At 31.7% G+C, this 13,127-nt stretch overlaps 1 protein-coding gene across 1 annotated transcript; it reads right to left on the bottom strand.

Annotated features, from left to right (window-relative positions):
- Positions 1–301: 301 nt before the first annotated feature.
- On the bottom strand, positions 302–7,896 carry TRIADDRAFT_19424 (uncharacterized protein; the record flags this gene model as incomplete). Its single annotated transcript, XM_002107750.1, has 15 exons — positions 302–489; positions 599–724; positions 877–993; positions 1,193–1,614; positions 1,770–2,083; positions 2,120–2,223; positions 2,396–2,515; positions 2,724–3,127; positions 3,526–3,919; positions 4,370–4,498; positions 4,600–4,994; positions 5,489–5,882; positions 6,392–6,538; positions 6,832–7,223; positions 7,475–7,896. Coding segments are annotated over 15 exons (4,068 nt in total), but the record flags the coding sequence as incomplete, so codon positions are not given.
- Positions 7,897–13,127: the final 5,231 nt, after the last annotated feature.

Below are 13,127 nucleotides of genomic sequence, written 5' to 3'. Positions count from 1 at the left end.
TTGTTGTTGCTGCAATCGTTGTGGGTTTCAAAACTATAATTAATCAAGATAATTGTCATCAATGAAGCGTTACTATAATTAGCTAAAATCGCAGCTTAAATGATCTCACAATGAACACATCATATTAATGAATTAAAGACTGAAGTATAAATAAAATAAGAAATAGCTATAATAAATATAAATAAAAATCGTGAATGAATAATAACGTTTGAATAGAAGATAAATGCAGTTATTTTCACTCTAATTTATTCTGTTCAAGCGACTAGCAAAATCAGAACTTAAATCATGGAATAGATTAATGTTATGAATATCCAAAAATTAGCGCAAGCATTTTAGCAACTGTAATTAATAAAGAAATCGTAATAGATGTCCACCTACCGCAGCTAAACTCATCGGAATTATCATCACAGTCATTAATGCCGTCACATTTTTTATGCCATGGTATACATTTATCGTTTTTGCAATGAAATTGGAATGGTGAACATTTCGCTATCCATTTTAGTATTGATTCGATTTGCAAATAAAAACATAGGAATAATTAGAACCTAGTTACTCCATTTTCTTGATATTTTATTTAATGTAAGAAATTTCAACTTACGACAATTAATTTCATCTGAATTATCAATACAATTGATTATATTATCGCATCTTGATTTTTCATTAATACAGGTAGAGATGCTAGGTGATCGGCATTTAAATTCCCCTTTCCCACATTCTTTAATTTCTAATTATCAATAGAATAAAAATAGGAGTTGATTTCTTAGAAATTAAATTACTCAGTAGCCAAGCTTTTTAATACGAGTAGTTTGAAGAAATAAGTAATGCGTTAATCTAAGCTAGTATCTTATAAGACGTATCAAATCTGATTATATTTACCTTGACATGTTCGACTATCATTGAGAATACGATAGCCAAATGGACAAGAACAACGAAAAGTTGATTTTTGATAAGAATCTACTATGCACAAATGGGTGCAGTTATGATTTGAGCAAGCTCCGGAACCTAGTTTTTCAAATGTATGTAATGTTTATTTCTCAATGTAATTGTAATTTTATAGGTTTTCTCTCTATATATACAAATATATATATATATATATATATATTTATCTTAACACATATATCGACACATAAATATATGTTTAGAATTGAAATTAAAAATTCATGCTGTATACTGTAAATTGAGACAATCTTACCCTTCATATTAAAATTGTTGACTACATTAATCCCAGTTAGATCACTCAAGCGATTAAAAACAAGTTGAGGTACTGCATAAAGCGGGCTCTTGGGTAATTTATAGCTTCTATAAATGGCACTATCTTGAAGATCAGCCCAATAAATATACTTGGAATAAATAGCCACCGAATATGGGTTGATTGGGCTTTTAACGTTGAAATCTAGATCATGTCGGTTCGTGCCATCAGAACGAGCAGATGAGATAGTTCTAGTTCCAAGATCAATCCAATAAAGCCGATTGGAGGAATTTGAAATATCGATTGTTAGTGATGTTGGCTGATACAATTCGTTTTCGATAAGAATAGCGGAATAGGTCGCATCGTAGTTGCAACGATAAATCTTTGGTGAATCTGCTGAGCCAGCATGAATCCAGTAGATATGGCTGTAAAATAATTAAGATCAAATTCCCATTAAAAACTGATCCACTATCTACATAAGTCAATTATACATAGTTTAATAATCTATGAAATTCATGAGAATAGGAGAAGCAAGTAGAAAAGCAAATACAATTGCTATTATACTCAAGAAATGATTTACCTTTTATAGGGATCAATCGCAATTGATCTTGGAGCATACTGATACCCTATTACAGCATAATAACTTTTCCATTCGCCTATTTTAGCAACCTGAATACTGTGTAAGTTCTCTGATGACCAAAAGAGATAGCGATTAACTGAATCTAACGCTATATCATAAATATCTTGTTTCTTTTCATTAACCACTTCTTGGTATTCTACAAGCTCTGATGTTGATTTAGCAGCTCGATTAATAACTGAATGGCCCTGATCATTTTTATCAATCCAATAGTAATATTTTTGCACTTCATCATAGGTAATGGAATGAATTTGATGCTTTGATTTTATAAAGTTTTTCGTACCAGGATAAACATGCATATCTTGAATTGGTAATAACGTGTGAGGATTGCTTTTGCCATCTAAATCGGCTTTGCTAATTGTCTCTTGCTGAGCAAACAGCAGATATGCATTGGGTTCTATAAAATGAAAGCCAAATAAAGAAAGCTTGGTATCATGGTAAGATAGACAATTATAGTTAAAATTAGATTTTGTACCCAAACCGATAAACGATTAGTGTAATACCAACAATGCCGTCTTCATTTCAATTTAGTGATGAATTTATTACCTACAAATCGATCTGATCCTTACCTGTACATTTACCACCTTTCGCCACCAGATGAGTAGAGCATTCACATACTGCATCTTTACTCGAGATTGAGAGGCATAGTTCCCTACAAGGGTTACGAGGTTTATCGCAAGCGCTACCATCTACTCGGTCAAGAATAAGAACAGAAAATCCATAAATTTTACTTGGACGCATTAGGGTATTATTTCCGAAAGTAGTAATCGTATCTACTATGCTTAATGACAAATGTTGCTTGTTTCTACATTGGATATAATTATAACCATTTTAGTTTACTGTTATTTCTATCTTAACTCTATTTTAATAGACAGTCATCAAACTACTATCGCTTACGTTTTTGGCGATTTTTATGATATACCAATAAGTTGTTGGGATGATCGTCAAAATTCCGTAAATCGTGCACATGCTCCCTTTGAAAATTAGTTTTATTTGCTTTCATAATGTGGCTTTCTTTGCTGTCAATCCAATATAATTTATCCTCGTAGATTGATAAAAAGTTAGAGCTAGACATGAATTCGGGAATCATTTCCAGATTGGTACCAAGGAGTGATGCAGAATAGATACGTTTTCTGGTAGAATCAATCCAAAAGATGCGATCATTATCGAAATCGATTTCTAAACTGACTGGAATGCCTGCTACTTCTACGATTGTCTTCCGCTCTGTTCCAGCTAAAGTAGATCTTTCTATTTTAGCCCCATCAAGTACATTAGAATTATGATTGACCCAAAATAATAATCTATAATTAGGACAAATAAGATTAAGGATTAGATAGTTATTGCAAAGGTAATGACCAATTTACTGATATAGTAGTTGCGGTAGAAACTTTAGAAGTAAAGTTTTGCTTATAGGTGCATTCTTATGGCTCAATTGGTTCTATCATGGTGAATTGGAGGACTTTTTGAATTTACAATAATTCAAGTCTAAACATTGACTGCTAAGGAATTTTATCCCATGTAAACTGAATATGACTATGTTGTGATGTAATTTAGATCACTACGTACTAAATTTTAGTCATCTCCATTTATTCAAAACTAAATGGATAACGAATTAAATCAAAGCTACAGCACAGTTCATTTCGATTCAATAATTATATCAATACGAAAGTGAAATACAGAGCGCTTGATTATAACTTACCCCTCCTTCGGATGTATCACAAGATAGCTGGGCTTGTACAAGTCTTGCCAAATCAAAATTTTACGAGCTGTTCCATCAGACTTGGTAACTTCAATTCGATTAAGAATGTTATCTGTCCAGTATATATATTTGGTAGTCCAATCGAAAGCGATCGAATTTGGACTAGCTAGATCAAATTCAATAATAACGTTTCTATTCGTTCCATTTAAGTACGATGATGAAATTTGCTTCAATTCAATATCACTCCAATAGACTTCTTCTGTTCGACTATCAAACGATAGTCCACTACCACCTTGAATACCATTAATAGGCAATTTCTTGATATCATATCGATCATTTAGTGATAGACGGTATAACTGCTTGCTTGTTAGCAATAGAAAGAAAGCGTTCGGAACTAGAATGAAGGATACAAATTAGAAGATACAATTAGTCATGATGGTACCAAAATAGAACTTGTTATTCATTGGTAAGCAATAAAGAAAATAACTTGTCGGAATAAGAATAGAGCAGCCAAGTACACAAATAAGTCTAACGTATTTTGCAAATAACGAGACCAAAGTAGAACTTCTTACTAAATTATTTACTGGTGAGAATAAAAACATTTTTTGTCAGAATAAGAATAGAGTAACCTAAAGTAGTACGCAAATGAACCTAAGACATTTTGCACACCCTTAAAATGGATTGATATAGTATAAAACGGCTAAGATCTTCTAAGCAATTCTATATCATTAAGTCAGTTCTTTTTCAGTAGCGTCGTATTGTGTACGTGTATAATAACTTCATCACCTATATCTTCTAATGATATATATCATTGGCTGATCGCTCTTGAATATTAAATACTTACCGAAGCAAGTTTTTTCATCTTCCTGTAATTCATAGCCGAAAGGACAAGAACAAATATGGCCACTGCCTCTAAAAAAGCAATAGTGACTACATCCGCCATTTTTATGAGCACAGGTATTATTTCCGGCGCCTGTTTATATCATACTTAAATTTAGTATAGGAATATTTCTGTATAATGATAATCCTTATGCAAAGAGGAAATAGACATTGATATTGATTACCCTACCCTACCTGCTCGTTGGTAAAATGCTAAATCGACAGCAGCTAATCCCATTAAATCTGACCGATGGTAGACCACTTCAGGGGTGGTTGGATTACTCTTATGGATTCTTTCCACTTTTCGCTTAATCCAATCTGAATAGTAAATGTAATCACCTTGCAAAGTCAAACCAAAAACATGAAAGAGATTGTTTTTGACCAATGTCTTCCTTCCATGACCGTTTAAATCAGAAATTTCAATGGTATCACGGTCAGCATCAGCCCAGTAGAGTATTTGCTTGTCGTAATCGATCGCGATGCCATTTGGCCAAACGATGGAATCATTGACGATTACTTTTCGATCAGAACCATCCAAATAAGCTCTCTCGATCTTTGGTACTTTTCCCCAATCACTCCAAAATATGTATCTATATCATAGCGTTATGATATGCAATAATCTCGATTAATGATACTATCTACATAACGAATAATCATCATTCATTCTTCTTTATTTAAGTAACTATAATAAAAAATTAAAGTTTTATGCGTAACCATACGCTGAAATACTACTTTGAAATTTTGATCAAAGAATTACTACTGAAAAGTCAAGGACAGTGAAAGGATAATGTTAAAAATGATCACTTTGTCTACTTTCGCGGATCTTTTTTTATCTAAATCTACTATTTCTTGGTATGTTCAGATAAATTATAATTATTTTACATGGATTAATTGTTCTTATTTTTATTTATTCGAGATGAAATTAGATTGTAAATTCTCTTCTGGAATCGAAAAAGCTTCAGTATACTACGCTAATGTATTCATTATGCGGCTTTCCAACTTCAGCAAAGTACGACCTAGCACTAACTTCGCTTTATAGAACAACAGTATTGAATTCAACATTCTAAATAGGCTATCGTTATACCCTCGAAATGGATCGATAGCAATGGCTCTTGGCGTATCCAAATCGGTCTTAATGATAGTTTTACGTTGAGTTCCATTTAACGTAGCTACTTCAATTTTCTTTTCAATCTTGTCAGTCCAATAAATTGTACGAGCTATCCAGTCTATAGCTAGTCCTTCCGGTGACTGAATATTTGGTATAATAACTGATGCTCCACTACCATCTAATTTTGCTCGTAGTATGGCCTGAATGATGTTGTCAGCCCAATAAATATAATGATCGACTGGATCGTAAGTTACGTCGAAAGCATGCTTGATATCTTGAATATTGATTCTAACATCGATAAATTGTGGTGCATCCAACGACATCCAGCGTAAATCACTGCGCCTTGTAATCAGTAAAAAGTTAATTGGACCTACGCAATCCATAAGAAAGCAGAATGAATGGTTTTTTTTTTAATTATTACCACAGTCACAGTGGTCTTAATTTTAAAATTCTAAAAATACAAATTCAATGACTTATTTTGAATGCATTTAAATTAGTTATAATCAGAGATAAATAGAGGAGTGGCATTTCGAGCAAAGGTAATGTGAAAATGTTATGAAGTAAGATAGGGATCGGATTGTTTAATCAGTAATTGCTTTACTATTTTAGGGTACAAGAATATAATGGGCGGTGTAAATATTAAGTAAATAGAGCTCGCATCAAGTTGGAATATTGCCAGCTTTTTCAAGATGTAGAAACCTACTCAATTTGCACAAGTTATCAAAAGAATAGGTAGTATTGCTGGATGAGATGGCTCTGTCAATATTAAAGTAATTTACTTTCTTTTTTAAAAAGCGATAATACATCATATAATACAGTATAATAAAGCATTTTGAATGATATTCTATTGGGCCAACAGCAGAAATGCAGTCAATTTACCTGAATGACAAACTTTTCCCGATTTAAAGCTGACACCAGTTGGACAAGCACACGTATAACCTGTCGATTGGCTATTATTTCCTTGAGATGGGGATATTAAGCATAAATGGCTACAGTTTCCGTTATTATGGCCACATGGATTATGGGCTATTTTTGAAAATAGATAACTAATGTTAGCATAATTTGAAATTATAAAAGGAGACATCAAATTTACTGCAAAAGAAGGAAAGTAAATGGAAATGAATAAGATCGATATAAAAATCGAATTAAAATAGTACTACTGTATGTAAATTTCAAATAGAGAGTAATCTATGCATAATTTGAAATCATAGATACAATTTTACTGCAAAAGAAGGAAACTATATCAAAATGAAATCAAAATAGCACTACTGTATGCAAACTTCAATGAGAGCGTTCTATAAGTTAAGCTCGATATGAACCTCTGGGTTGATGCTTCGGCGCTAGACTTTTAATTCCCAAGGGAGTCTTATTACCAGTTATAATTTTACGACCTTCTTTACCACTCGTTTTATGGCATGATTGTATTGCAAATGCTTCCCAATCCGTCCAAAATAATCGTTTACCATGAACGGTGATGTCATGTGGATGTTGTAAGTTCGATTTTATGCTGACAAAATTACTACCATTCAAATCTAAACGATAGATTGCTTTGGTATAGCCATCGGTGAAGAAAAGCTTTTCAGTTAAATAATCGATGGACAAACCATTGGGCCAGTACATATTGTCACTTCGAATAATTTGCTTTGCTGAACCGTCCATGGCTGCGCGAACGATTTTATTCTTATCGCCCCACTCAGTCCAATAAATATACCTATACCAATAAAGATAATACTTAATGAAGTATAGGACAGGTATAAAAACAATCACAAGATTATACATCGAGGTGTTCCATGAAATAAAATAAAACAGTTGAATGTGCCCAACAATTGAAACACTCAATCTTAACAAATGTTAAAGAAGTTTGTATACTCTCTTTGGGCCAGTATATCAAAATTCCCAAACACTACATTGCTCGATAGCTGCCTTTCCAATCAAAGTTGTTTTATCATTAATATTCCTTACCCTTGAAGAGGATCGACGGCAATAGCTCTTGGATAGGCAATCCCTTCAGTGAATAAGGCTTTCGCATTTGTTCCATCTAGATTACTAACATAAATTCGGTGGTTATCATCGTCGATAAAATAAAGTTTATCGTTGATCCAATCAACAGCTATTCCAGCCAGCGAATCAAATTGGAGGTTAGGCACAACTTTAGCCTCTAACGCAGTATAATGGGCATTATTTTTCAAAGCTGACATGTCCTTGTAATTAAAATGGCTTATACGGCCGGTTTTGGAGTCTGTCCAATAGACAGCTTTCTTCTTGAGGTGGTAATCAATGGCAACTGCGTAATGTAATCCTGAAATTAGCAATCGATCACCTTTCCCATTTGTGTCAACGATACGAATTTCACTGGGATTAGTATAAATCAGGTATCCGGCTGAAGCTGCAGGCAGAAATTTTTCAAATTAGTAACCATAAATGCAGCTGTTAGTGATTAATTGCTGTCATTTAACCTAGTAATTCATTTACTAGCATGGATAATAGTAGAGATACCAACATGGTACCAATTCAATGAGGTAAATTTAATGTAATAGCTTGTGAATCAAGTTTATAATGGAAATTGATTTCATTTATTGATTGTAATTAATCAATATGCATGAAGTGGATACGTAAGCAATTAAATTATAAATATCTTTATTTAATTCCTATCATAAATCAGTTATTTTTTATTTATTTTTTATAGATCTCAGGTGATTTTCAATATTGTTTGAAAAAGATTTTTATAATGTACTTCCTTGGATTAGAGTTTAAAATATAAAAATTTAATGGATAATTTAGTTAATATTCTAAACAAAGTTTTTATCCTCGATTTCTTATAGATCTTAAATAATTTTGGCATCTTTAAACACATAAGCAAAGGCCAAACTATGCATTCAAATTTATATTCATGATTATTTCGGATAAATTCTACGTAATAACTATTAATTAATTAATTAATTAATTAATGCTCTAAAATTTTTTAGCATGATGGGAAAATGGAGAGGTAACGTAGAATTATTTTTAATCACTTCATCTGCAGGAAATTTGGGAATTCTTAGAATTCTAAAAGCTATTATTTGATTTTTCCTAGATTAGTTAATTAACACCAATTTGCTTCACAACATAATTTATTAATAAAAAATATTAATATAGAGTATTCATATGTATATTTCCATATTTCGGATACGAATATTTCAATTTTATCACTATGCGTTGCTAAATTCAAGCTAATATTGATCGAATGTTATAGCAGTGGCGAAATTGCATCATTGAAAGGATTAGGATTGAAAAGATAATGTTGAAACGGGGAAAATCTATTTTATTCGAAACTGAGGGGTACTATGCAAGGATACATGGGATCATCTGAAAACACGCTGTCTATCCTGTGCTCATTAGCTTGGATAGTTGCTGCATGTCGGTAAATGTTTTCAAGTTATTCGGAGTTAATAAATAAGATTGAACAATAAAAATTTTCTGTTAATTAAATTTCATCAAAGCCACACCGTATTTGGCAAACAATAATGATGAATAATTTAGCCTGTTTATTATTTAGATTGTCTTATCTTAAAGTATAATATTAGTTTTCTTTGATGTTATCTGATATATACAGTACAAATTAACATTTCTAATCACTATAAAAGATAGATTCGACATTGCCCTTAATTACTTCAATGATGTACATACTCCTTGTATCCGTTCTACGCCTATAAAAACTATTACACTGACTCTAATTTGCTCTCACTTTACTACAACCATCATTACCAGTACAGGTGCTCTTAGTCATAATTAGACAGTAAAACAAAAACGTTCTGGAAAGCTTTAGATCATCCGAAATGCGGTGGCATTAAATAAATGTGATGATACTGAAATGTTATTATTAAACTAATAATTGAATATGATCTTTTAAGCATGGCCATAGAAATGCGATGGAAAATAAAGATGCGGTAGAAGGCGTTAGAAGTATAGGTATACAGATTCGAATTATAGCATACATCAAGATTTATTATATTTCGTTGTGTTTTCAAAATTTTCAGCGCCATAGGTCGGCATTGAATTTCTTTCAAACACACATCAAATAATTTCCTTGTATTTGTTTCAGCATAAACCGATAGAAGGGATTAAAGTCATCATCCGATAAGCCTGTTCATAATTAATAAATTAAGATGAAAAAATGACTGTTATGTGTTTTCTTAGAACGACTTTTCGGAAATGTCTATTCGATTTTCCTACATCGTTTTGATGATGCCAATTTATTCAAATTCTGTTTCTTCGGAAAACAGTTGATACGAATTTAGTTTCCTCATAACTATTACTGGCTTTTCTTTAACAGCCTTTAATAAATACCCTTTTCAGTACTATTTGCTTTATTTTAATCGGCTTTAAAATCTATATTACGAGGAATATGATGCGCAGCATGTTTTTTCTTATTTGTTTTTAAAAGCATCCTATACACGAGGAAGCTTTCCGCATTATATGAATAAAAATGAGCGTTCACAGAAATAATGTAAAAGACGAATTACTTTGAACTTAATGCCTTGACTAAAAATAGACAAGTGCGTGTGTTCATTATTAAATTGTTCCCTTTTATACAAATAAGTGTGGTGTAGAAACCAATCACTCATCATATGAAGGCAATTTTGAAATTATAAAAACGTCTATATAATTTTGGGAGGAAGAGTGTCATTTGGAGGAACAATCTGAGTAAAATGTTTAATGGAGTACTCTTTTAGCAATATATGGTCGGGATAGCTATTAAATATATAAGTTACTACCTTATTACCAATTCTATTATTGCTAACAGATCTGTTTAAATAAAATGACTAAATTATCGTTTCTGCCATATAGCTGAACATTAAATATTGCTACATTTCAAACTATCAATAGTCTATGAAATGCTATTTAACGTTAATCTCAAATGATCGATACTATTTTCCTATGCACCCTAGTTTATTAATTAACAACTATTCTCTTTTTACCATGGTCAATATTTAGGATAGAACTACGACATAATCATAGCGTTATTTCTAAATAAAAAAGTAAATGTACATCCTTTACCGATTAATTATCAAAGTGGACAGTTGTCTGAATTGGACAAATAGCCTAAGTAATAAAATTGATCAATATTTTGTTTCCTTTACATGAAGGATTAAGTTGTAAATGATAAAAATGGGATGTTATTCGTATCGAAAGATGGCTTAAAAGATTAGAGTAAATTGATGTAAATTTTAAATTTCGTATCAATAGCCAACTTGTTGCCGATCATCGTAATTAAATGAGATAGAAAAAACATCACGATTAACGGTCTGATAAAGCTCTATACCGCGCATTATTGGCTATCAAGATTGATAGAATGACTATTCGAAACGATAATAATCTCGCTTAATACAGGATAGTTTGGATTAATTAAACTCCATTAAGTGTCGCTAATATTGGAGGTAGCTAAAAAACTTTTAATCGTAATTTTTACATCTTAACCGACAGGTACAGTCTGTAACTTATTATGAGTTGTTAATAGAAAACTTTAGTTACTAGCAAACCTTTCTTTTCATGATTTAGTAAATCTAAAGCTAGGATCATAGTACAGATGTTGATACTGTTACAATACAATAGTTGTTTAGCAAGATCACATCATGGGAGAATTTAAGTGCGACCCATCTGGTCGTCAACGCAGTGATTCTTTTAAAGGTTACATTCATTATTCCTATTGTAAGAACCATTTTATCATGCATTAACTTTGTACTATTGATGAAAAATTGATGTATTAGACTGTCACGTAGAAGATTTGGATTGAATATACAAAAAAAAGAGTTATGGCGATGCTAATTTTATACTAATGTCACGATAGCAGTTAATGGAATGGATTGGTCAAGTTAAAGTTATATCTTGTAAAATACAATTCCGCCATGATGAATTTGAATATTTATGCTAGCCTAAGAACTCGTTTAGACCTATTCTATACATAAAATTAGGAATTAATTAACTATTCATCCTCACCTAAATTATTCCATATGAAAGCGAGTGATAAGAGAAATATTGGTAGAATAAAATTCCTCATATTGCCGTTCAAGATGTTTTCAATCCTCTTTTATCCATGGAATTAATCTATTGCACTACTTTGAACTACTAAATTACTTTTGGAGACAGAGGTAGTTTATTCTGTATCCCAGATTAGCGATTACTGAGATTTGTTATTGACTTGTTGACTTATATACCTGTATAAAAGTTGGAGTCAGTGGCGTAGAAGAGTCTATAAGTCTGCGCGGATGATCGCGTCTATTCATTAGTACTATAATTCAATACATACAGACTACCTAGGTCACTTTCTACTGAGATAATATTAATTACAAGCCTTTTTATGTGCGTATCAAATCGTTAGACAATCAGCTCTCCATCCATATTAATGCTATGCTTTTGTTATCCACTGTTACTCACTAGGTCCGTTATTAATATTCATTTATGGAAACGATTTCATCACGAGGCTGACAATAAAGTCTTTCTGCTAATTCATCCATTTTTTGAATAGACGTATTAATGCTTTTACTGATTAAGCTGGAGCATAGAACATTAAAATAAGTGTCTGATATAATCGGTGGACTAACATTAACATAAAAACATGGATAAACAAAACTGCAATTCAATTATTTTTACATCAGTTAGGAACACGTGATTAATTCTTCTTCAACAACTGCTAAATAATTCTGCTTGAAAGACAATTTAATTGTTATTCATCGATGATAATTGGTTAGATCTATCATCATATTGTTTTTAGAGCTTGTTTTCATTATCCCTTTTCATCTCTGCCGTGCCATTTACACCAACTTACTAACTGATTTTCAATCGAGTTCAACGTATTAGCATGAAATCAACTTCAATCTATTTGATTATCCTATTTTACGATACGGTGAGTTCAATAAACTCAATACATATCTGTATTTAGCTTGGCTTACAAGATCATCGTACTCTAATCTATCGTAGTGAATATCATCTGATTGTGCAAGCATTGAAATTAACATTTGATCTAGCCAAATTAACATCCTTTATTAATATAATAATATGGATTAACTGCCTTTGACTTATGATGCCATATTATGTACAAAATCATCAAAAGTTTATTGTGCATAATGATATGCTTTAAAAATATTTGTACTTCTACATCAACTTGACTGGAATTTTCAAGTCTACAGAATGACTGAGGAAACTGATTTGTTAAATATCTTGTAGAGAAACAACATGCTGTAGGGCACTATGCAGAAGAAGAGACTATGTCGGAGTTTATAAATAAACATGATGTATCCATTAGCAATTATTGAACTCACGTATATCTTCTACTTTCAATACCATTATAAGCTATTTCTTTAGGTAATTGCTTACTCAATATTTCATATTTCGATAAGAATGATAAAATAACTTACAGATTTAAAAGCTTTTTAATTAATATTAATTGTAACAATATTTTCTATTTACCTAAATGCCGATGGGATGAAGTAAGAAATGAGTAATGTGAATAATAAGCATGACTTAGATTTTAACCCATTAGACATTCATGTCATAATGCCAAGATCATTTCTTAAATATAAATTGAGCAGACATTTTCCTGTCATTATAGATGGCTTGTTGAAAAATACGAAATACG

Source organism: Trichoplax adhaerens, genomic scaffold (assembly GCF_000150275.1).
Source record: "Trichoplax adhaerens TRIADscaffold_1 genomic scaffold, whole genome shotgun sequence".
Classification (NCBI taxonomy): domain Eukaryota; kingdom Metazoa; phylum Placozoa; class Uniplacotomia; order Trichoplacea; family Trichoplacidae; genus Trichoplax; species Trichoplax adhaerens.
This window is presented reverse-complemented; position numbering and strand designations above follow the sequence as displayed.